General features: G+C 45.4%; 1 protein-coding gene across 4 annotated transcripts in view; it reads left to right on the forward strand.

The window, feature by feature from the left end:
• srgap1a (SLIT-ROBO Rho GTPase activating protein 1a) overlaps nt 1–26,320 on the forward strand; it is a 167,571-nt gene extending 141,251 nt beyond the window's left edge. For 3 of the 4 annotated variants that reach the window (XM_023970963.2, XM_023970964.2, XM_023970967.2), the window contains 7 exons: nt 1,195–1,303; nt 2,133–2,357; nt 4,189–4,268; nt 17,061–17,241; nt 19,027–19,164; nt 21,963–22,347; nt 23,341–26,320. In XM_023970963.2, the coding sequence (XP_023826731.1) occupies nt 1,195–1,303; nt 2,133–2,357; nt 4,189–4,268; nt 17,061–17,241; nt 19,027–19,164; nt 21,963–22,347; nt 23,341–23,742 (1,520 nt within the window). In that variant the 3' untranslated portion in view covers nt 23,743–26,320. The remainder of the gene's footprint in view (nt 1–1,194; nt 1,304–2,132; nt 2,358–4,188; nt 4,269–17,060; nt 17,242–19,026; nt 19,165–21,962; nt 22,348–23,340) is intronic. The other variant, XM_023970968.2, reaches the window with a different exon arrangement.
• The last annotated feature ends 296 nt before the right edge of the window (nt 26,321–26,616 follow it).

Raw genomic sequence — 26,616 nt, forward strand, 5'->3', positions numbered from 1 at the left:
CTCTCGCTGACAAGAGAGAATTGAGAGGGAGATGATAACAGAGAGAGATACGAAGAGGTAGAGAAACAGTGCGAGGTACATTTGTACTTTAGTCCTTTAGTAGACACTCTTGCCCAAGCACTTACAATCAGTGCTTTTTTTAACTAAAGTAGGCACGCATGCACGTGCGCGCACGCTCCCTTTCCCATCTGTTAGAGTGTCACTTTCTTGTGATATTTAGGGCAGCAACTGAACTGGAAGCGGCAGCATTTATTCCAGTGTGATTTATAACTGTGGAATTGTCCTCAATGATATTTATAACGGTTTTAAGAACAGTGTGAGTATCCTTACTGGTATTTGGAGCTGCTCGGAGCTTCATCTATGGTTAGTAAGTCTTTGTGAGGGCCCATGAGATTGTAGCCTGATTAAACCGGAGTGAATGTGGCGCTCACCATTGAGCGTAGCATTCAATCTGGTTCAACCAGGCTATAGAGCAGGGGCCGGCAACAGGTGTGCCAAATCCAGCCCACAAGTGATTTAATTGGGGGGGGTTGTATTTTAGTTTTTGGTTTAAAAAAAGAAAAAAGACCAAGAATAATTTAGAAAATCTGTTCCCAAGTACCCCCCCCCCCCCCCCCCCCCAAATAAAGAGACATGTGATCGTGTCTCAATGTAATCAAGGTATGAAATTATTGTTATTTTCAAATACGCAGTGCACAAATGATTATAATTGTGTTCCGGCCCCCCTGCTATAGAGAGTTGGGCCTTATCCTAATGGCCTCGCCCTTAATATGCTGCTTACAGCTGCAGGCACACTGGGTATCAATGAGTGAGTGGGCACATTCAGATGGATATCCGCCATTAAATATGCAGCCCTGCAAAGTGGCATGTCAGGCACATTTTAGAGAAGATCAGGGACGACGCACAGACAGAGATTGTCCCTGAATGTCACCCGATTCACTGTGACAGGAAGACTTTAATCAGCTTAATGGCTGATACGTTAGCGTGTGTGACACACACACACACACACCACCTCGGATACATGTATTTTAAATAGCTTCATGCATACTAATAAGAAATATAGATCAAGCAAAAAATTGTTCAACCTAAATCATTGTAGCCTAAATGGCTCCGGTCTGTATTTCCAAGATTTACATGATGTGCAATAGTGAATGATTTAATACATCTCTCTCTCCCGCTCGCTCGCTCTCTCAGGAATAGAGAACCTGTATGAAAGATCCCTGTACATCCGTAAGATCCTCCTGACCGCCGTGCCCAGGTCTGTCCTCATCGTGATGCGCTACCTCTTCGCCTTTCTCAACCAGTAAGTCCTCAACAACCAGTAAGTCCTCAACAACCAGTCCAGGGTCATATTCATTAGGCATCAAATGGAAGAAAATGGACTGAAAGGGACTTGTCCAATAGGAAACTCCAAATGTTTGTTTTCCATTGTGTGCCATAATGAATAATATGACCCAGGCTTATTTGATATACCATTAGTAAGTACAAAACACACATTGACTGTACTACTGTGTGGGGGACATGTTAGTCAATCACCAAATAGCCCTAAACTTGAACCTTTTAAGATCAGTGTACAGTACACTCTGGTTTGTTACTGTATGCAGAGAGAGGGAGAGACAATGATGAGCTAGTGTTAAGTTAGACGTGTACACTAATAAGAAGTGACTGGAGAGATGTATTCCTGAGTAATTTACTCTACCTGAAAGGCTGTCATTGTTTATTTACTGTTTAGGTGATACAGAGAGGAGCATCATGACGGCGTGAACTGTGTTAGGTTATTACAAGGTTTGAGAATCGATCACTACCCAGACAGTGAGAGGATACGCAGGCTGTCTGGTGCCTCGGCTGAAAATACAGCTGTACCACGCTGAACTCATTCCTGTTTGTACACAAACTAATGAAAATACAGCTGTACCACGCTGAACTCATTCCTGTTTGTACACAAACTAATGAAAATACAGCTGTACCACGCTGAACTCATTCCTGTTTGTACACAAACTAATGAAAATGCTGTGTTTTGTGAAGGGCAAAGTTGATCCACTATTTTGTTGAAGAGATTACGCCAACTTATCTTAACGTAAAGTCGATTGTTGTGTGTAAACCCTGTATCTCTCTATTTTTCCCCCCCACAGCCTGTCACAGTACAGTGATGAGAACATGATGGACCCCTATAACCTGGCCATCTGCTTCGGCCCCACCCTCATGCCCACGCCCAACATCGAGGACCAGGTGTCGTGCCAGGCGCACGTCAACGAGATCATCAAGACCGTCATCATCCACCACGAGACCATCTTCCCCGACGCCAAGGAGCTGGACGGTCCCGTATACGAGAAGTGCATGGCCGGGGGAGACTACTGGTGAGCTGAACATAGAAATGTAATTACTAGAACATAGACCTGAGCTTCGAAATATAACTACTAGAATGGACCTGGATGAGCCCGTTTATGTGAAGTGCATAGCCGGCGGAGACTACTGGTCAGGTCCGGGTTCCCACTGTTCGACACTAAGAATTCCATGACTTTCAATGAAATGTGTTAAATTACCTGGCTTTCCCTGTCTGAAATCAACTTTTCCCTGATATTCCACAAGTTCCCTGACCTGTGGGACCCTGTGAGATGATTGAGTGAGCAGGGTCACCCGTTTATGGGGTCAGGGGTCATTCATTAGTGATTCTCGATACGGGCAACTTGCGATGATGTAATTTTGACGAGCTTCACAGATGTGCAAGGTGAGGTGTTGGCCGGGGAGCTCTTCACAAAGTCGTGGGTGTTTTTCTCATTCCCGTCCTGTGATTGTAGTCTAACTCCGGGCTCGCAGCCAAATGACCCCTTCATAAGGGACATAATGCTCCATGCTGCAGGTATGTATGCACGCGGTGTGGAGTCCGTCCAAGGGCCACAGCTGTCTCAATACATCAGGAGCGAGAGTTAATGCAGCTAATTAGGCTAACTGATGAGGTGTCTTTGGTGAGAAAATATGACAAGGGGGAGAGCTTATTTTCCTGCGTTTGAGATTTTGAATCTTTAGATATCTGCCTCGACGAGGTGAGACAGACTAAACGATCACCGTAAAGACCCTTCATCAGGGTAGAGGAAAGGAGACAAGTCACTTGGCAAGGAAACCGTCATCATTATAATGTCAAGTAGTGGAGCACGTAGAACTATGTTAAAACAGAGCAGAGTAAAGTTCCCAAGCCAACTAGCTCCACAGTTGAGCAGCGAGAGGTTATCTACCCCCGAAGAGCACTAGCCTTGTCCCAGATCTGTTAGTGCTGTATTGCCAACTCCTTAGCTTTACATATCGGCCTTGACGAGGTTAGTAAGGAAACTCTAACCTAAAGTGCAGCACATAGAAGTACAGTACATTAAAACAGACCAGAGTCAAGACTCTGGGCCAGCTAGCTCCTCAGCTGTGAGGATGACAGCCTATCACTTGCTTCCTCTGAAGAGCACGGCTCTCTCTCTGTCTCTCTCTCCGTTTCTCTGTCTCTCTCTCTCTGTTTCTCTACCTCTGTCTCTCTCTCTCTCTGTTCCTTGGCGGAGTGTTAGCGTTAGCTCCGCCAGAGCTAATCACCCGTCACAGCCGTCAGGACGCCGTCCCTGACCGAGGCACATCAAACCCGTGGAGATTTTCTGTCTTCGCTTTCTCCCTCCCTCCTACCCCAGTGGGTGATGCGAGGCGGGTGGTGGTGGTGTACCCTGGGAAATGGTGCTAAGTGCCAGCCGGGGGTAATCTGTGGAAGATGTGAGGGGCGTTAGTGCCAGGTTCATGCCCCAGGGTTCCCGGGGACAACGCCTGAAAACAGATCATTCAAACCCAGGCTGTGTCATGGGAATACTGACGATGCCCTCGATTTGTGGCTGCCTCTTAATTTGGCTGTAGATGCATCTCAGCCGTATAAAGTCCACTGCTTGCCTGCTCCCCTTCATCTACACTAAAAGTATTAGACGGACGAGATCTATATGAGGGTGTACCACTTACCAGGTATTTGCTTTCACCAATCCAGTCCAGTGTCACATCATTGCCCGAAGAAGGAAAGGAGACGAGGACGGGAATCCACTTCACACTATTAAGATACACCCATAGGCTGAAATGAAATTGAGTAGCTGGTACGGTTGTATCCATGGTAGCCGGACCCTGACCCTAACCTATAAACCCTGACCTCTGATCCCGCCCCCCCCCCCACAGTGAGAGTCCCTACAGTGAGCATGGGGCCATTGAGGAGGTGGACAACGAGGGAGGGACAGAGACACATACCAGCGAGGACGGTGAGTACCCTTCAAACAGGCACCCTCGTAAGCCTATGATGTAATGACATACCAGATGTGAACATCATGGGAAAAGCATAAACTTTCTTAAACTCAGCCTGCTAAATGGAATGACCTTAAAGGGGCAGGGAACTGGACTCCAGAGATGTGGGTGTCTATTGATATTCAAATGATTTTTGCATCACCATCTCCCCATGGGACCTGGGTCACACGCTGGCAGCAGCACCCCCCTTCCAGGCACCTGGCGGGCTCTTCTGGACCACCTCGGGTGATGTGATGAGGGCTCTATCATTTTTTGGGGTCAGAAAGAACTCGAATTCGAAAGAACTCCTAATTCTATGGGTTGGCCACTCAAGTATACCAAGAATATTTAGCTACTTTTTGGAGAGTTCTCAATCGGTTCCCTCTTGAACTCCAAACTGGAATGAGGAGGATGAATGATTGTTTCGATGTCAGATTTGGTCTATACAACTTCAGACTTTCCAGACTAGCTTAATAATACCATCTCTGGTGTCCCTGCTTTTTACATTACTTCACCATGTGTTCATATGATAGGCCTCACTCACACCAGCCTCAGACACAAGCAGGCCAGGGAACTATATACTGTACTTTTCAGACAAAGTCCACCCCCCCCCCCCCCCCCAAAAAAAATCTAGATGTCTGCCTGCTCTTCCATCTGGTCTGTTGGACCCGGTCTCAGACGGGGGGGGGGGGGTGCGATGAAGTTGCTCTGTTCCAAATCAAACACACTGACTCACCCCCTCAGTGGACTACAAAAGGTTCAGGTGGCCTGAGTAGAAGTCCAGAAACCGGTCGTTTCTCAGGCAGACAGTGCGGGCAGCAACACTTTCGACCCCCCCCACTTAAGTCCACAAGTGACATTCTCCAAACTTCCAAACCCGTTTAGTTTCCATGGTAATAATAAACAGACACATTAGTAGCCTAATCATAATAATGGCCATTTATCATCATTCTGTAGACAGAATGTATACAAGAGCTCCAGGATGGAAATGTAGGCCATAGTTCTCATTACATATCTTTACTAGCACACCATCTTTCAGTCGGACACGTTCATCCACATGTCCATTCCAACTAATGAAGACACCTGGGTCGTGTTCATTCGGCTTCTAATGGACATGTTCAATGAGAACCACTATTTTCCGCTGCAAAACGTTTCAAAAAGCGTTTTCCGTTAAATGCCTTAATGAATGAAACCGGATAGTACAGACTAGGGCACGTAGGCTACATCATAGTTTTCCATTCTAAAATGAGAACACACATTTGTAGCTATCCATTGCAAAGCTATTAATTAAGGACAAGCAAGCCTTAGAAATCATATGAACCTAACTCGGGCTACCATGGTTTTTGTCCAAATATTGTCTCCCTGTCCGTTTGAGCGGAAGGCCTTTCTGACCCCTATGTTATTGTCATTCCCGGTGGGCTCTTCAAGCCCGTTCACAGGCCTATTGTCAGTTAGTGGTTGAAAATACTTTAGGATCTTACTCAGATTTACAGCCTCATTGTGAATGGTTTGTTTCTTTAGTGTTACCGTATGAAAATGTACAGTTCTACTGTATGACGTCAATGTTAGATCCTAGCTGTGTTCAGGGATTGAACGTTTTTGTAAGCTCTTGTTGAATCAGCCACCTCTGTAACCAACCAATAAGGGAGAAGGGGGTAGCTGCAGCCCAATATGGCGACCAGAGTGTGGGTGTGTCTAAAGGAAAGTAGTGGGTGTGTCTAAAGGAAAGTAGTGGGTGTGTCTAAAGGAAAGTAGTGGGTGTGTCTAAAGGAAAGTAGTGGGTGTGTCTAAAGCACTCTGTTCTATGTTAGATGGTTTCGATTGAGCTGTGTTAAAAAAACTTCTTTTTTTAAATTATACCACGGACATCTGTTTCAAATCCAGAGGATGTCTGAATCGTATTTCACTTTTTTACACAAATAGTTGTACAATTTCAGTTTTAAAATGGACACATTTTTGTACTTTTTCGTGATATCCAATTGGTAGTTAGTCTTGTCCCACTGCTTAACCCGGAAGCCAGCCGCACCAATGTGTCGGAGGAAACACAGTACACCTGGCGACCGTGTCAGCATGCATTGCGCCCGGCCCACTACATGAGTCGCAAGAGCTCAATGGGACAAGGACATCCCGGCCAGCCAAACCCTCCCCTAACCCGGACGACGCTGGGCCAATTGTGCGCCGCCTCATGGGTCTCCCGGTCGCGACACCGTGATACAGCTGCCCAGTGGGAAGCACCTCAGGCAGGCACATCGGTACAACACTGGTGCACTAGTCATTCGCACCGGCTTATCGACCCGGTCTGCAGCCAAAAGTCTTCAGTGGCAACAAATGTGCTCAATTAGCTGATTCGCTTTCCATACACCCACTCGCCCATACTTCGTTCACCGTATTGGGCTGCAGCTACCAATACTTGAAATAAGGCCAAGCTCTCTCCTCTTCCCTCCCTCTCCCTCTTTTCCCTTCTTCCCCTCCCCCTCAATCCCTTCTCCTCTTCAACGCAAATGTGTCTGTCCTCTTTACTCAGGATAGAGAGTGAGAGAGAAACTGAATAAGAAAAATAGGGAAAGTCATTCCACGTGTTGGTCTAAGTAGCTGTCCGGAAATTCCTTTGGCTGGGAGGCTCAGCCCCCGCTGGCGTGTGTCAGAGCCCATTTATTCTGATGGACTATACCTGAAGAGGCCACATTTACAGACCTGACACCAGCAACAACCCTCTGTCTGTGTGGTCATGTAAGGCAGAAGAAAATCGTTTACAACCTACTACGTCCCAGACATAGTAGATTGTAATTTCCTCGTGTCTGGTAACTCTTTCACATGCTACAGACAGAACTCATTCTTCATGAACCGCATCCCGTCAGCTCCCGCAACACGTTTCTGGCCGGCAATGACATGCATGACAACGCTGCATAATCTTTATTTAGACGGCCATTTCTCCCTCCCTGTCAATACATTGGTGTACCCTCTTCTGGTAAAACACTATAGGGTCAAAGGTGATTTTTATCTCCGTGGGCTGTTTCATTGGGACAGCTGAATGTTGGGACAGCCGTGGTTGGAGTAGTGCATTTTCTCTACCCAGTGTATTATACACTGAAAAGGTCATTACCTTTCCCCTAAGAGAGACACACACACACACACACACACACATCTGTCTCTGATCAGCATGGTGTGTCCTGTTCTGTAGCCATGCTGTAGCCATGAATAAACAGGACCTTAGATTTATGTTTGTCTGGAGCGCGAGGGAACGAGAGAGAGTGGATTCATTGGGGCCTGCCTGGCTGCTGTTTTTCTGTCTCTTGCGTTATTGATTGTAGCCATATCTCACTCCCAAGGTTGCAGTCGCTATTCGCATGCATGGCCATGAACACTGAGCAGAGCGAGCCATGGGACTGGCTCCACCTGGGGTGTAACGGCATCCTACCCTGTACGGCTGTTCATCTCAGTGTGTAAACATATCTGGAGTACTGCTGTCAAACGATTCAAATAATTGACTTGATGGCATTAGTTAATTGCGATGAATCACCATTTTTGAATTTGCTCAAATTTGGCCCTAAAAGATTTTTCCATTTAAAAAGCAGTGCATTGAGTTACAGGCATACTATGGGACGGAAACACAATGATCTACATCAGAATGGTTTAATAGCATTTTCACCATAAACAACACAAAATTCACTAACATAGCTACAGCTATAAATGCTCCCAATGTTTCAGCAGGCCTACTCCCTCTTATCAATGTTTCAGCAGGCCTACTCCCTCTTATCAATGTTTCAGCAGGCCTACTCCCTCTTATCAATGCTTTCACAAGGCTCTCTCCTCTTATCAATGTTTCAGCAGGCTACTCCCTCTTATCAATGTTTCAGCATCCTACTCCCTCTTATCAATGTTTTCAGCAGGCCCTACCCTCTTATCAGTGTTTCAGCAGGCCTCCTCCCCTCTTATCAATGTTTTAGCAGTCCTATCTCCCCTACTTATCAATGTTTCAGCAGTCCTACTCAGTCCTAATGTTTCAGCAGGCCTTCTCCCTTTTCTCTCCCCTCCACCCCTCTTTCCTTCCCACACCCTCTTTTCTCTCCCCCACACCCTCTCTTTCTCTCCCCCACACCCTCTCTTCTCCCCCCACCCTCTCTTCTCTCCCCCACACCTCTCTTTCTCTCCCCCACACCCTCTCTTTCTCTCCCCCACACCCTCTTTCTCCTCCCCCCACCCTCTCTTCCTCCCATCCCCCCCTTTTCCCCACACCCTCTCCTTTCTTCTCACACCCTCTTTCTCCCCCACACCTACCTCTCTTTCTCCCCCCCACACCTCTTTTCTCTTCCCCCACCCATCTTTCTTCTCTTGTCTCCTCCCCACACACTCTCTTTCTCTCCCCCCATCCACCTCTCTTTCTCTCCCCCCCACATTCTTCTCTCCTCTTTCTCTCCCCCACACCTCCTCGCTTTCTCTCCCCCCACACCCTCTTCTTCTTTCTCTCCCCCACATTCTACCCTCTTCTTTCTCTCCCCCACAACCCTCTCTTTCTCTCCCCCACACCCTCTCTTTTCTCTCCCCCCCACACCCTCTCTTTCTCTCCCCCACACCCCGGCCATCTCTTTCTCTCCCCCCACACCCCTCTTTTCTCCCCACACACCCTCTCTTTCTCCCCCACCTCTCTTTCCTCCCTCCACTACCCTCTCTTTCTCCCTCCCACCCTCCTCTTTCTCCCCACCCCTCTCTTTCTCCCCCCCACACCCTCTCTTTCTCCCCCCCACACCCTCTCTCTCCCCCCAACCCCTCTCTCTCCCACACCCTCTCCTCCCCCACACTCTCTCCTCCCCCCCAACTCTCTCCCCCCACACCCTCTCCCTCCCCTCCCTTACCCTCTCCCTCTCTATCCCTCCCACACCCTCTCCCTCTATCCCTCACTCACTCCCACACCCTCCCTCCCACACCCTCTCTTATCTCTCCCTCTCTCTCTCCCTCGCACACCCTCTGTCCTCCCTCCCTCCTCGCACACCCTCCTCCTTCCCTCCTTCCACACTCCTCTTTCTCTCCTTCCACACCCTCTTTCTCTCCCCCACACCCTCCTTTTCTCCCCCACACCCTCTCTTTCTCCCCCACACCCTCTTTTCTCCCCCACACCCTCTCTCTTCTCTCCCCACACCACCCTCTTTTCTCTCCCCACACCCTTCTTTCTCCCCCCACACCCTCTCTTCTCCCCCCACACCCTCTCTTTCTTCCCCAACTCCCTTCTCTCCTCCCCCACACTCTCTCCTCCCCCCACCCTCTCTCCTCCCTCCCTTACCCTTACCCTCTCCCTCTATTCCCTCCCACACCCTCTCTCCTCACTCACTCCCACACCCTCCCTCCACACCCTCTTCTTATCTCTCCTCCTCTCTCGCCGCACACCTCTGCCTCCTCCCTCCCTCCTCCCTCCCTCCCTTACACCCTCTTTCTCGCACACCCTCTTTCTCGCACACCCTCTCTCTCCCCCCTCTCTCTTCTCGCACACCCTCTCTCTCCCAATCTCTCTCTCTCCTTCTCGCCTCTCTCTCTCTCCCACTCTCTCTCCCACTCCCATTGACTATGATATTGATTACTGCATTGTTGGGAAAGAGCAAGCAAGAAGGGCATTTCACTGTACTAGTGCTTGTGACAATAAAAACGTGAAACTTGAAACACACATCCTCTCTCACACACACACATATACCTATGGAGAAAGAGACGTCCCGTATTGATCTCAGAGCTGTCACCTTTATTAAATCCGACAGACTAAATTCCTGCTTGTCACATCTCATTGACTCCACAACACGCCTGTCATTCCCCAGGAGGGAGAGGGGGGGGGGGGGAGAAACGAGATACATGTGGAATCACTGTCCTCGCTCCACTGCTTCCCTCCCCAGGATGCTCACCAGGGAATGGTACTGAGTTGTTCCTGTTAAAAGAATATCATGGTGTCTTTTCACACATGCTCAGGTTCCTGCTATCTCAGCTCTATGGTGCTTCTCCAGTGACATTCTTCCTATTGAGGAAGCTGTGCAGAGGAGCAGCAAAAGTGAACGTCAGTGTCCAGGGACCCCCTGTCTGGTTTAATGGGTTCTGGTGGTTGGATGTTCTGGGGGGTGGATGGTGGATGGCATTACTTAATGGGGGGATAAAAGAATATGAGCTATTTTTAGCTCCGTTTGTTTCATTGCTGTGTTGTCATTGGAGAGATATTTATAACTTGTAAGAAATGTCCAGATCAAATAGGCGATGTCAGCCAACATTTTTTAGCTAGGTTTTTTAGCCCATAGATTGTTGTAATGTTTGAATCACTCAAATATGACATGAATACACATTAGACATGACAACAAGTATAGAATTGCAGGAAATGGGCTAGAAAACTCCTTTGCTATTCATAAATCATACATAAATCAAACCAATACTTTTGGTCCCGTAAAATTTTGGGGGGGCTATGTACAAAAAGTGCTGTAATTTCTAAACTGTCCACTGAATATGGATGAAAATACCCTCAATTAAAGTAGAAAGTCTGCACTTTAACCTCCTACTCATTGTTTGATTTCAAATCCAGACTTTTGGAGCAGAGAGCCAAAATAATAAAAAATGCTTCACTGTCCCAATAATTGTGGAGGGCTCTGTATATGGCATTATTAAAGATATTGAAATAGGCCTACTGATTCAATTCAATGGAGTAGTCAACTGTTGTTTTCTGTGTAGCAAAGCCCATGTTTAACACCTGCTTCGTTCTTCAATCATACCTGTATGTCTATTCATGGGAGCTTGACTTTGTATAAAAATGGTGGTGCACAATCTAGCGGGGGGTCCGGGGATCCTCCCCCTGTACATTTTAAAATACATTTTCCTGCAATTCTATATTGTTTCTCAACAGGGAATCCATGTTTACTTGTCAGAACACAACCTTTTTCTTAGGTTTTTGCCACAATAAACAAATGACAAAGTAACACATTTGTTTCCTTATAGCAGCAGAGACCATAAAATACAGAATTTGAAGAACAATTCAAATCGTGCAGTAAAACTGTAAATATGACTTGAATCTAGATCTGTCCCCGACAAAAAAAGAAAAATAATAATTGTGGTCACCCGTGAGTCGAAAATCTTTCATGTGTATTTTTCCATATATAGACAAATCCTATGTGTTTTAATCAACTACATGCACTGAACTTGTCTGATGCTTTAAGTGCACTGAATGATTAAATAAGACACACAAATGACTAGAAGGAGCCCGACTGCAATTCATTTGATTGTGCCGGGCTGTGGAAAAAGAAAAATGACAGCGAGTGACTGTGAGTAACACCCATTGTCTCTCTCTCTCCTCCCTGTTACAGCGACCACCACAGAACATCAGCAGTGTTTATCGCGCTGTCTGTGTGTTGCTGAAGCTGCAACATAATTATCCGTTTCTGACTGAAAAGTTCTGTTACCGAAATCCCTAATTAGTTCAGGAAAAACATTCCCTCTTCCCTTAACTCTTTACGTGACACATGTATGCATCGCATGTATGCATCGCATGTGACCAATAAGGCCTGACCTATAGCATATCATAAACACACCAATAAATGAGTTATAACAAACTCCAAACACCATAACACATGTGACCGCAAAATGGATGCAGAGAACGTGACAAATGAACTCGAAACGGGAACTGGTTGCTCAGGCTTTAAAGGGGAAGTCAAATCGGTGGAATAAATTTGACTGATTGTGGAAAATACTGGAGATAAAGAAGGGGTGGTAAGGACCAAGCTCTGCATGCGTATTATGTGTGCCAAACAGGTACTGTTTTTCTGACTGTTTGGAACAATGTAAACAACCCAAAATAAATGATAAGCGTACCAGAGAGTCTGTTGTAATGTTGTTTTTTTGTGTGTATTTTTTGGAACGCCTTTCTTACAGCAAACACTACAAACTGCTGCATGCATTCGTGAATACAATTGCTGAAATGGAACGATTTATTATGCTAATTTTTCAAGGGACGCTTTATTTTATTTTACAACTAAAATGCTTGATTGTTTTTTAAATTAGGAATGACTCGTATTCTGTGTGATGACATGAATGCATCGAATGAATGATACAGTAGCCTATATAAGTATTAAAACATAGGCCTAACTAAGACTAAACAGGATGCTCTCTTAAGCCTACAGCTCGACGGTGGTTAGACAAGGCTGCTATACTAAGCTGATGATGATGACATTACTTATTATTATAATGATGGTCATTATAGTAATAATAACAATAAGAAGGAGATCAATAATAATAATTTGTTATTATTATTATAAATGTAATTTTCCTGACAATTTGGAACAGTGTAAACAACACTAAATCAATTATAAGTAATACCAGAGAGGCTGTTCAAACGAAGAAAAACAAGTGTGAAGCCTTAATTACAGCATAGCAAAGATTTAAAAACAGCCTAATTTGTGAAATTGTTTATCCGACATGTTGTGGTTGCGTGAGGCTTGGTGATTTCGGAATCATTAGGCTATTAAACAAACACTTATATAGGCAACAGAAGCAGTATGTCTTATTTCTGTTTATGTGCCCGACCGGCTTGATTTGGTCTTATGTAGCAAAATTTGAAATTGTGTTTTTTACATTGGATAAAAGTAGAGACTCTAGAAAATGGTAGATCATACACTACAGTTGAGGAGTAATGGGGAAGTAATTCTGCTTTGAAAGTTAATAAACTTGTATCCTCACTTTTGAGAAAATGGCCTTTGAATGTTTTGGTATCTAGTGAAGAGCTCTTTGTCTACACTCATACACGTAACGTTAGCTAGCTAACAGTACACTTTAACTTGAAATAAACGACTTTCTGACAAAATTAGAAATGTGTAATAACTGAAAATGTAGCTAGCTAGACTATCTTATACATGGATAGACCGTATACATGGATGGACCATGCTCCCTCTGTCATGGATGCCGTGGTTGCCCTTATTTTGAAGATTTAATCCGGAGACAGGTGTTTTCTCCATCTCTTTAGCTATTATACTCTAATTCCACTGATTTAAAAACTCGGTCCACTTATGCAGTTCTACTACGCAAAAAAAAAATACCTACATATACTGATCAGCTCAAATAGACAGAAGCGACTACATGGCAGACCAATCCGAACTCATCTCTCGGCATGTCCAGCCCACTCATTATCTCAGCCAATCATGGCTAGCAGGAAGGTTGCTACCTTTTTCTGTGGCTAAATCACCTAGGCTCGTAATTTAACAATTTTATTCATATTTACAGATGGCATACACGTTTGTTTTTAAGGCACATGAAAGTTCACATGTTCCAGAAGGCATTTCTGCCAAAAAACAAATTTCGAGGTTTTTTTTCAAGTTTACGTTCAATTGGCTCTCCTGTGAAGTAGTGATGCTTGACATACGCCTAGTTTCCGGAAACGAGTCACCATATATGTATGTTTTATAAAGCCAGCCACATTTAATAGTTAGGCAATTGTTATAGACCTAATTACGTTGACGTTTCCTCACTTTTTATAGACAATTGAGGCAAGGGCTGTTTTCTCATCTCCTAACCCCGCTGCTGCCTCCGCTGTATTGTTCTCAACACCAATCTGCTGGTTAACCTCTCTAGGGTACGTGGGACGGTAGCGTCCCACCTCGTCAACAGCCAGTGAAACTGCAGGGCGCCAAATTCAAAACAAAAGAAATCCCATAATTAAAATTCCTCAAACATACATGTATTTTACACCGTTTTAAAGATACACTTGTTGTAAATCCAGCCACAGTGTCCGATTTCAAAAAGGCTTTACGACGAAAGCAAACGATTATGTTAGGTGAGTGCCTATTCACAGAATAACACAGCCATTTTTCCAGCCAAAGAGAGGATTCACAAAAAGCAGAAATATAGATAAAATGAATCACTAACCTTTGATGATTTTCATCAGATGACACTCATAGGACTTCATGTTACACAATACATGTATGTTTTGTTCGGTAAAGTTCATATTTATATCCAAAAATCTGAGTTTACATTGGCACGTTACGTTCAGAAGTTCCAAAACATCCGGTGATTTTGCAGAGAGCCACATCAATTTACAGAAATACTCATTATAAATGTTGATGAAAATACAAGGGTTATGCATGGAACTTTATATGCACTTCACCTTAATGCAACCGCTGTGTCAGATTTCAAAAAAGCTTTACGGAAAAAGCAAACCATGTAATAATCTGAGGTCGGTGCTCAGAGCTCAATCAAGACAAAAAGATATCCGCCATATTGTGCAGTCAACAGAAGTCAGAAATAACATTATAAACATTCACTTACCTTTGATGATCTTCGTCAGAATGCACTCCCAGGAATCCCAGTTCCACAATAAATGTTTGTTTTGTTCGATAATGTCCATCATTTATGTCCAAATTCCTCCTTGTTGTTCTAGCGTTCAGTACACTTTCCAAACTCACGARMSGCGTGCAAGTCCAGCGGAAAGTACGGACGAAAAGTTTAAAAAGTTATATTACAGTCCGTAGAAACATGACAAACGAAGTATTGAATCAATCTTTAGGATGTTTTAACATAATTCTTCAATKATGTTCCAACCGGAGAATTCCTTTGTCTTCAGAAGTGCGATGAAACAGAGCTCGCTCTCACATGAACGCGCATGGTCAGCTCATGGTAGACCTTACTCAATCCCCTCTCATTCGGCCCCACTTCACAGTAGAAGCATCAGACAAGGCTCTAAAGACTGTTAACATCTAGTGGAAGCCTTAGGAAGTGCAAACTGACCAATATCCCACTGTATCTTCAATAGGGAATGAGTTGAAAAACGACCAACCTCAGATTTCCCACTTCCTGGTTCGATTTTTTTCTCATGTTTTTGCCTGCCATATGAGTTCTGTTATACTCAGACATCATTCAAACAGTTTTATAAACTTCAGAGTGTTTTCTATCCAAATCTAGCTTTCATGGTTGAGTAGCAGGCAGTTTACTGTGGGCACGCTTTTCATCCGGACGTGAAAATACTGCACCCTACCCCAAAGAAGTTAACTTTGCTATTATGCGCACAGCAACATGGTCTAGGGAAAGGCACCAATTCAACAGCGCACTGATGTTTCAGAACCGCGGACAGCGACCGCTATCAAACATGGGAGGAAGCGTGTTTGTTATCAAATAATGTGTTATTAGTGTTGCACCATTGGCCTTAACCATATACAATTTCAGTAGCACATGTCTTAGTGATGGACTGTTCCATCCCCACGGCCTCCAGAATGGATGAGTCCACTCAGACAGTCGGGAATCAGACAGGTGTCTTGTGACATCATGATTTTTTTTTAAATTGCTACTGCTCAACAGCCTTTTGACCAAACAATCGACCAGTCGACTAAATGAGGTCAGCCCTACTTGAATCTCAAGAGAAGACAGGTTTAATATTAAGGGTTATCGTACTCAGAAAATAATCCCGATCATATAGGCCTAGACGATATCCAAAACATCTAACATACTGAATTGATACATTTTCTGTTATTTTATGTCTCGACTAAATTTTACCGCTAGTCAATGCCACAGCTGACTTTACCAATCTGTGAGGTAAAGTCGTTAAAGTATTCAATCATTTAGCTGTGTATTTCGGATGGAATTTACGCATTAGAATGTACCAGAGAATGCCACCAAAATAGAGCTCGTTCTGCATTTTATTTGATCAGTGTTTCTATTGGGTTGATCTTAAAATTGACATCTTGGACATCCCATGCCAAATCTCCATAGATATCTGTGATAGCTTGTAGTTTGGAAACATACTCTCTGGTGTGTAGTAGTTTAACCTCAGTACTGAGTAGAGTAGATGTCCCTGCACTAAGCACTATAAATATCCCTGTTCAGGGCCTTTAGGGCCTGTTGTCCTGGGTCCTCTGTGTTTAGCTCGGTTGTTATTGACACTGACTAAAATAGGCTAACTGATTGCTACCTTCAATCATAGATCAACAATACCATACCAATTTGTGACATAATTCAGACATACATAACCGTGACATACATACTACATAATACTGACATACACTGAGCGTACAAAACATATCTAATATTGAGTTGCACCCCCCCTTTTGCCCTCAGAACAGCCTCAATTCGTCAGAGCGTGGACTCTGAAAGGGGTGAAAAGCGTTCGACAGGGATTCTGGCCCATGTTGACTCCGATGCTTCCCACAGTTGTGACAAGTTGGCTGGATGTCCTTTGGGTGATGGACCTTTCCTGACATACACACAGAAAGCTGTTGAGCGTGAAAAACCCAGCAGCATTGCAGTTCTTCACACACTCAAAACGCTGTGCCTTGCGAGTGGCGCAGCGGTCTAAGGCACTGCATCTCAGTGCAAGAGGCGTCACTACAGTCCCTGGTTCGAATCCAGGCTGTATCACAATCGGCCGTGATTGGGAGTCCCATAGGGCGGCGCGCAATTGGCCCAGCGTCGTCCGGGTTTGGCCGGGGAAGGCCGTCATTGTAAATAAGAATTTGTTCTTAACTGACTTAGTGAAATAAAGGTTCAATAAATAAATACAAAAATACTACCATACCCCGTTCAAAGGCACTGAAGTATTTTGTCACCCATGTCTCAAGGCTTAAAAATGATTCTTTAACCTGTCTCCTCCCCTTCATTAACACTGATTTTAGGTGACATGGAAAGCGCAGCTATTCCTAAAGTTTTGTACACTCATTGTATAATTGCCAGAATGATTGACAATCTCTGTGATGACAAAGTTTCCTCATGTACTTTATCAGCCGTTAGTTTGACACACCTGATCGTGTGCTCCTCCTCCTCCTCGTCTCCTGCAGAAGGTGAGCCCATCGAAGCAATCGCCAAGTTTGACTACGTGGGACGCTCGGCCCGCGAGCTGTCCTTCAAGAAGGGCGCCTCCCTGCTGCTGTACCAGCGGGCATCAGATGACTGGTGGGAGGGACGGCACAACGGCATCGACGGCCTGGTGCCTCACCAGTACATTGTGGTGCAGGACATGTGAGTATGCAGCCCATAGAGACAAACGCACAGCTTCTAGAGCTACTATCACATACAGTGTTTTATGCTCATGTTCTTATTCCATTTCAGATATCAATGGACTGGTATTATCCATCAATCTGGTCACTTGACAATATGTTGAATTAAATCTATTATTTTTCCAAAGACGGTACAATCCAGACAAGCAGTTTTGCACAGGAATTGTTAGTGGGGCAGGATTTGTAGTTGCACAACAGTACGATATATCACCATCCTTGAAGTCTAGACTCCTACTCCCTTACCAATACGTTACACTGTCGATTAGCGACTCTTGCATGCAGTATATGTGTCTACATTCTTGAAGAGGACTCCTCAGTACAGCAGTACAACCGCTCTCCTGCGTAACTGACCAATCAGTTACAAAATGCAGTACAACGTGATTGATTTATTATTGTATTTTCACTCTTAAAACAGAGGAAACCCAACCTCCCTTAATCCCATTTAGGGTCCTTTTTCATAGTGAAAGTGCCGTCACCCGTCCATATTTAATGTTCTCCCTCTGGATTAATCACTGCGCTGTCCCCGTCAAGTCAAGTCCTCCCTGACTTGGTCAAGTCCTCCCTGACACTGACTTTGAGGGGCCTTGGCCAAGGCTCTGGGGCTGTGTAAAGCAGGGCCCTGGGCTGCAGGCTGGGGGCCTCCGTCCGTCTTTCCCAGGTGTCCTCTAGAGGTCCTTAACTACGCCGTCTGTCATCCTCATCCCCCCCCCCCCCTGGAGCACCTCTCCGCCCCGGGAACCGTCCCTCCCCCCCAGCAACAGTCGCTGGCTAATGGGATGGATCTAAATCCTCATTAAGAGGGCGAGATGGACAGAAAAACAGCTGTTTTAAAACTCCCCTCCCTCAGTGCTGTGGGTCCTTTTCCAGCTGTCCCTCTGATGGCTGTTTTCTTAGTTAATGGAACGGCCCAGAGAACTTACTGCCATGTGTCCCGTAACATAGCATAATGTACTAGAGTGGAGCGGGGGGTAGGGGGGCTCTCAGGGCTCCGAGACACACGGCCACATCTAAGGGCCCAGAATAAAGTGATGTCTGGGACATATCTCGCCCTTTCTCAGTCTCTGTTTGGCAGCCAGGGTATCCTCTTTCAGAGCTGCGCTGTGGGGCCAGGGGAACTCTTAGGCACGACTGAGCAAATTTACAGCATGGTGTGTACTGTCTGAGCACTTGGTTGAAATACAGTAAGATGTAGCTTTGCGTATCAGATGGCTGGGCCACGGTCATCCTTCTTGTGATACGTGCACTGCAGCGTGCGTGGTTTATCAGCCAGTCCATTAGTCACCGCTCCACCAGACTCTGTGGCTGGTAAGCAGGTCTGATTGCTGCCACCTGACAGGAACGGGCACCAATTGCAGTGTCTGCAGCTAGCGCTCCGCTCAGTCACACAGGCAGCCCACTGAGATAAACCAGACAGCTGGCACTGGTCAAGCTGCCTGGCAGTCCTGGACACACCATGACTAATGGCATGCTAATAGATGCAGGCCGATGAGTCAACATGAACCTGGAGGAGAGGCTAGTTAGGAATGATTGACTGAGCTCCTTTGTAGATCAGTTTGGTGGAGCATGGCACTTGTAACGCCAGGGTTAAGTCGCTTTGGATGAAAGTGTCTGCCAAATGGGTTTTATTATTATTATTATTATTAACCCAATACACTGTGGTCAAAAGCTTTACACTTCTAAGCTTTTGTTGCATTAAAAAAATATATATATTGTCTTTTTTTTTGTCTTTTGTGTGTGTGTGTTACAGGGACGATCATTTCTCGGACACACTAAGTCAGAAGGCTGACAGTGAGGCCAGCAGCGGTCATGGAGCTGAGGACGAAGGCATGTGTTCAGGCAAAGACACGGGCTCCCCTACAGACACCAGGATCTCTGATGCCTACAGGTGAGTTCCACCACACCTCACCTCTACCTCATGTTCAAAACGTTTTAAAATGTTTTATGCTGCTTGCCCGCCTGCCACACACACACTAGCCTACCGGGGACGGCAACCCTTGTGTGACCCCCAGCACACGTTGACGTCTCACTGTGGTATCCTCTCAAGCATTTAGCTAATGAAAGATGGCCAAGCCAATAACTGCCTGACTGATGGGACAGTCTGTCTGCCAGGGCTCTGGCTCGGACTACCACCAGCACCACCACACCCTCTCCTGACTCCACTGTACTGCCTGTGGGCAACTAGAGTTTAAAAGGCAAAAGTGGCACATAAAATGTAAAAATATAAACTTTCTGTGGAAAGTAAACATTTTGTATGGAGATGAATCTATGAGTTCCAATGAAGGAAAAGACATTCTGCATACCTGCCTTTACCTCTGGTTACGACTGAGGGGGTATTGGAGTAAGTCATTGCATCTAGATCAGAATGACCAGATGCTTCCACACTTCTAAACCTGGGCCCGTGTTCACAAATGGTCTAGGAAAGTAGAGCTTACCTTTTTAGAAAGATATTATGTGGACAGAGGGACCTGATTCTAGATCAGCACTCCTACTGCTCTAAGAGAATGCTTGAATACGGGCCCCGTTTCCCTGTCCTGTCCCGCTCCCACCTACTCTCTCAGCGTAATGGCCAATAGAGTTCTCGTTAATGATGAGTTGTCCCAGTCAGTGGGTCATTTCAGTTTTCAAATGAGTCGGCTTTAGGGAGTATGTTGTAAATACATTAGAAGGTTTTTTTAATAGTGGTGCTTGGTCATTCTCAGAGCAGTCCAGGGCTGATACACACTCACTCTCCTGGTGTATCTTTTTGGCAGGGACTATGTTGGCTTCTGGGAGAGCTCTAGTATTTCGTATTTGTTCTTCCATTCATTGCTGCATTCTAATTTGTGTGGCGGTGTAGGCGACCTTGGACAATCTACCACTGGCATCAGCCCAAATACAAGTTAAGATACTGTTTTATTAAAGGGCTTGCTCACTTGTCTCTCTGCTGGAGAGAATGTTGATGAATCACACTGTGTTTTGTAGTATCTTAGCTATGTGTTCCATTCTGCAGATTCAGAGCCTCAGTCACCTTCTCCAATCATGTTCCATAGTCATTTCCTGTCACTGTCCCCCCCCCCCCCCKCKCCCCCSCCCCACTCCCAATTCCCAATTCCCATGCCGTGTCCAAGTTGTTATCCCCTCTCTCGCTCCTCCTGGCAGCCCTCCATTTTCTCTCGCTCCCCTCTCTCTTTCGCTCTCTCCACTGTTCTATGCAGACATGGCTCGGCACTGTTGAATCATTCATATCTTTGGCTTTATTTAGACATCTACTCCCACTGTTCGCGATCAACAACGAGGCACTCACTAGCTAGTCAAAAGCCCTGAAGTGCCTGGTATGTTGTCAGGCGATTTACATCATTTCTGTTATACAACTGTATTAATTACAGCATAGAATTGTAGTCAGTCAGCCAGACAACATTATTGTATTATCTGGTTTGCGTTTGTATGACATCATCAAAAGCATGGTAAAGAATGCCGTGATGTCAGTGAACCGTTGTCTCTGTATTGTGTTGATAGACAGGAATGCATATCATTTACTCTAGAATCTTGGATGAATAGCTAGTGTATAATATGGTTTAAAAGTACACAATGACTGTCTATGGGTTGTACTGTAGCAGTTATCTTCCTTCCTATAAGCCTGTTCATAGATTAAGTTGTGTGATTTTACTCCCCCCTGCTGGTCATGACGAGTCCCTGCACTTGTTTACCCCCTGCAGTAACACACTCCTCTCCCAACCCCCAGTCAGTCCTCCATACTGTATCAGAACACATCATGGCCCATATTTAGCTCCATGATGAAGGTCCCTCAGGCTCTTAATGGCGGTGGCTGAGACAGTGTTCATTAGGCAGGAATTAGACTGGGACTTGAAACACTCTGAAAAGCCTGGGAGGGATGATTAAGGAATGAATAGCTGCTAGACTCATGAATGACAATTCATGGAGATAAACGTTTTGTCACAACACTGATATGAGACAGGAAGTGCTGTGCAGCTAGCCTGGTCCCACATCTGTTTTGTGCTGTCTTGCCAACTACTATGGTCTTGTAACGATACCAGTTTGGATACTACAGCAAGCCAACCTGCAGTGTTTAGTGCTGATCAGGTTGTGTGATGTAACATTATGACTCACACACACACTTGGCTGTCTCCTGCTAGGCTGGCTGGGTGTTATAAATATGCAGATCAGAGCAGTGTCTTTTTAGAGCCCCGGTAGAAATGACGTGTGTGTGTGTGCGTGCGCATGTGTGTGTATATCTATGTTCAGGAGGGTGTGTTGAGACAGACAGGTTCAGATGGAGGACAGCTCTAATGCTGAGCCAGCTGTACCTTCTCCCAGGCAGGGGGCCTGCTGTGGCTGGAGGTGCTGATAAAGACCCAGCCTGCAGGCCTCTCAGTGTTGCAGCGTGAGCCCTGCCAGCCCTCACTATACCTGGGCTCTGAACAAGCTACTAGGAGCACTTTGGGACTACCATATAGGTTTACATCTGAACACTAAATTCAGACAGAATGCTTCAACAACTCTGCCTGGTGTCTCGATCCACATAGTGACAAAGAATCTGTGAGGGACTGTAGCTACATTACCACGGCCCGTCTGCAAGACAAAGCAACATTTATAACGTATAACGCCATAGACCTGCCTAGTTTAAATAAAGGTTAAATAAAATAACCTGACCTCTGTGTCTTTGCACCACCCCTCCCACGGCAGGCACAGAAAGAGGACGGAGCCCCCATCGCGCCGCCCCCCTGTCCGCCCCAGTGACGTCCACTGCATAGTACACTCCCAACAGATCCACGGGGGCCAGGGTCACACCCCTGAGATGGGTTCCCCGGTGCTGGGTCACTCCTTCAGCCCCCGGGATCTGCTGCGGAGCCGCAACCACGGCCAGCTGCCCATGGACAGTCCAGAGCGCCGGCGGCGCACCGGCCACGGCAGCCTGACCAACATCAGCCGCCACGAGTCGCTGAAGAAGATGGAGAGCCCGCCCATCCGACGCTCCACGAGTTCTGGCCAGTACACGGCCGTGTTCCAGGAGCCCCACCCACACCCGCACGGCGGCGGCAAGCCCCTGGACCCGGAGACCATCGCACAGGTCAGCATCAGCAACGAGGGACGAGCACAGCTCACTCCAGCACCACAGCCCTGCACCGCCCTGTAAACCTAGTCAGTGCTAATTCTGTATTCTGCTCCTGAACACCTCTGTCACATCACTCCCAAACACATTCACATTGACAATCTAGTTGTCTTGTTATCAAGACGCTCCTATACAGAGTGACTTACAATAAGTGACGTCAACAAATGTAGGTGAGACGAGACAACCACATGTCACCATCATTGCAAGTAAAACTTTCTTTAAAGAATTTCTGCTAGCAGCAACCCCAGCGCTAGTAAGAATATCACAAAAAAATATGTGTTTTTGTTGCTTCATATAGCTTCTGGGACATTGACGTTGAGTTAAATCGCTTTTGAGACCCGAGTATCTATTTTTGTAATGTTCCACACCGTCACACAAGCTGTTAATTTGGTCCGAGTGCCGCGTGTCAGAACAGAAAATAGAAAGTCATTATTTCAAAGCGGCATCAGTGTCTGCATGGTAATACTTTGTGTCGTTACAGGCCACAATTACCTTATCAGAGCTCTGATAACAATGCGATGCGTCTTGGCGGTAGCAGTGTGAAGAGACTTCTAATTAGGAAGCTGATGGTCAAAAAGAGGATGATGTCTCTCTCCATTGGGTTGTCTGTCTCTGTCTAGTAGGGAGATGCTCTGATGAATGTCTTGTCATCTCTGCATCTTGTCTTTGGTATTCGAAGTCGGGCACATGCCCAGGGATTTCAGTCTCAAGCAGCACTTTTGGCCTGACTGAGCTCGCATTCATGCATGGGCTCCCGAGTGGCGCAGCGGTTTAAGGCACTGCATCTCAGTGCAAGAGGCGTCACTACAGTCCCTGTTTCGGATCCAGGCTGTATCACATCCGGCTGTGATTGGGAGTCCCATAGGGATGTCACTGTTTTTTTATTAACTTCTGTCTTTTTTCTCTCTTTTCCCTCTCTGTTTACCTACCGCTCGCTCTCTCTCCCTGCAGGACATAGAGGAGACGATGAACACGGCGCTGAACGAGCTGCGGGAGCTGGAGAGGCAGAGTTCGGCCAAGCACGCCCCCGACGTGGTGCTGGACACCCTGGAGCAGAGGCAGTCGACCGTGGGCCCCACCCCAGCTAGTTCCAGCGAGTCCCTCAGCCCCCTCCACAACATCCTGCTGAGGGCCCAGACCGGCGAGGCCGGGGGGGCGCCTATGCGCCGCAGCACCAGCTCCTCCAGCGATACCATGAGCACCTTCAAGCCGGTGGTGATGCCCCGCATGGGGGTGCAGCTCAAGCCACCTGCCCTGAGGCCTAAGCCCCTGGTGCTGCCCAAGACGGGCCCGGCCCACCTCCCCGCCGCACCCCCTCCCCAGGACCCCCTGGACAAGTCGTGCACCATGTGAACGCTGAACTCTGGGATGGGAGCAGAGGCCAATGGGACAATGGGAGAAGGGCTCTGATTCTAGATACAGTAGCAACATGTTATCGATGTCTATAGATTCTAATAATAATTATAACATTGTGAGGACAGTAGAAGAACAGTCCATTGCCTGGACATTGATTAAAGAGATCTGAGACATTCAAGTAAACAAGGATACTGTAGTTTGCTTTGTGAGATGGATTTGTTTTCTTGCAGTGTCTAGAAGTTAACCAGTGTCAAGTAAGTTAACCACATTTATTGACAATGACAACATAGGGATATTCTCGGGTCTGCTAAACAGACTGAACTACCACAAGGAAAAGGGCATGTTTCAGTGTGAATATTTTCAACAGACAAATAGTTTGTCATGATCATATAGAAAATACTGTAGAATCTGCTGAAATGCCTAGCATCGCTAGATAAGTCAACTTTTTCTTCTTGATCATTACTATATACAGTAACAAATCACAAAGGCTTTCTTCGAGGTTACAGAAACAAGAGAACTACAAAAGAATGAACGCTAAAGAAACAGTGGTGCCACGTTTTGTTTCCTACTCCGCCAGGGGAACTATGGGAAATGTAGTCCGTGTCAGCTGAGCCCGACTGGAGTTCGCTTCTCACTTAGATGTAAAACGCTTAGGTTTAGAGTACTGATCGTAAGGCCTTACTGCCACTCAGAAATATAAGCTGTCAATAGTGTTCAGACCACCAATCGAAAGCTGCTGGTAGTATGGGTGTAGCTAACTAATGTTTATAGCTGAGATTGAAACAGAGACTGAAGCAGGGAGTGGAAGAGTCCAGATATGTGTGTGATCATAAGGGTACACTCATATATATGAGTTATGAAACATTGTACAAGATTGCCTACATGTTGATTTCACATGGCTTTATTTTAACACAGCAGCATCGTTCTAAACAAAGTCTGGAGGGAGACGAGGATACAACCACTATGTGAAATATTACCCGCTATGGAAATTCTGTGAAAATTGTTATATACTCTTAAAGACCTGTGTCGAACCTTCGTTGGCCTTCTGTCTTTAGAATCAAGGGGCCGGTTGAGAATGGTTTGCTGTACTGTAGACGCCCCACAATGCATATGACCAATGGTATACACAACACACGAGCTTGTTTTACTGTACACACAATGCCTGGCTTTCTCTGTCCAAATGAATCATAGTTTTAGAGCATGGATGTTACTCTCTCTTTCTCTGCTTGTGCAAGACTCTAGAAACATGTGGAAAGACTCACGGCAGTCAACTCTCCCAACGACGGAGTGCTGCCAGTAGCCATGGACTAACTGACTGTTACTGTAAAATACTACCTTGTTCATCATACTGCTTCTTGTGTTTCTTGTCAATGTTAGTGTGTGAGGAGCTTTCTATCCCAATAGCCCCCCCTCTGACCATGTAGGCTAATCCTTGTGTTGTGGATAGGGAGATGGGCTGGTCCATTACTCTGTGGGAGAGATGTGACTGATGTTTAGATTCTCCATCAGGAATCTGTCATTACATGTAGGCGATAAACCCCCTCTTGAATGATTGATTTGGTCCTGGGGAATACATACTCGCATGTTCACTGAAGACCATGTCACATGATGTGGGTGTATGTGACAACTGACCACCAAGGGAACTGGCCTACTCATACTGGAACTGTATGTCCCCCTGTTTTCCAATTCTGTGACCGTGCCCTCTAGAAGTCTGTCTGTGTAGCTGAAGAAAGAAGACTGATAGGTGCATGTGTGGGGAAGCTTGCATCTGGTTAAAGAGCAAGGACAAAAAAAAACAGTCTCAAATTTGCAATAAGCAATGTTTTCCTTGAAATACAAACTGCAACAGGTTTATTTTTGTCTGTTGCAAAACATTTATGTATATTAAAAGTGAATATGATCTGAATTCTGGATTACAACCCTTTTTTCTGAATTCTGTAATGTTCATTTGTTTAAGATTTTAGTTTTGTTAGAATTGAATAGGATTTTTTGAACAAAGGATGTAGAAATTCAAAAGTCCAATGCAGAGTCTTGAAAGTTGCAGGTGTCCTACCCAAACCCGGATCGTATTCATTCGACACCAAATGGAAGAAAACTGACAAACGGAGGGAGTACCAAGAAGAAACACTCATTTAGTTTTCCGTTTTGCTACAGTGTCTCCTAATGAACATGAGCCTGTTGTATTCTGTGTTTTCTCTCTATGCCAATCATACACAGTTAGCAGTAGCGTCCTGCCTGTTGACTAACTTTGTGTCCTTGTACATCTGTAGTATGTACACGTGAAAGTGCCTTTGAAAATGTTTTAGAGGAACTTGAACTATGTTCTGTACTGTTGCGTTCTCATTTCAGACCCTGTGTTATGAGCAGTAGGAAGCAAGATGAATGAATTAATAATGATGATGCCATTTTAGAAAAAGTTATTAATTAATGAATAATAAAGATACTGCTTATACATTGTGACAATGCACTTTTATGTATAGAACTGTATATTTGGCATGAAATATCTTAACTTTTAGAGCTATTTGAGGGTTGTTCCTCAAAGGTTTTTCTTTCTAATAAAGGCAATTGTTCAGTCTGAAGTGGTCTTGTCCTCTTGTAATAAAATTAGCACTGCGCATGTTGTCAGCAGCACTATAAACCTCTGGTCATTGTGTTAAAGGATATACTTCACTATTTACAACTATACAACTAATTATATCTTACTCTGAAGAAAACGGGTGCAGTTGAAGTCGGAAGTTTACATACACTTAGAATACTTAGTCATTAAAACTAGTTTTTCAACCAATCCACACATTTCTTGTTAACAAGCTATAGTTTTGGCAAGTCGGTTAGGACATCTACTGTGTGCATGACACAAGTGATTTTTCCAAA

This window comes from Salvelinus sp. IW2-2015, linkage group LG26 (genome assembly GCF_002910315.2).
Source record: "Salvelinus sp. IW2-2015 linkage group LG26, ASM291031v2, whole genome shotgun sequence".
In the NCBI taxonomy this organism is placed as follows: Eukaryota; Metazoa; Chordata; class Actinopteri; order Salmoniformes; family Salmonidae; genus Salvelinus; species Salvelinus sp. IW2-2015.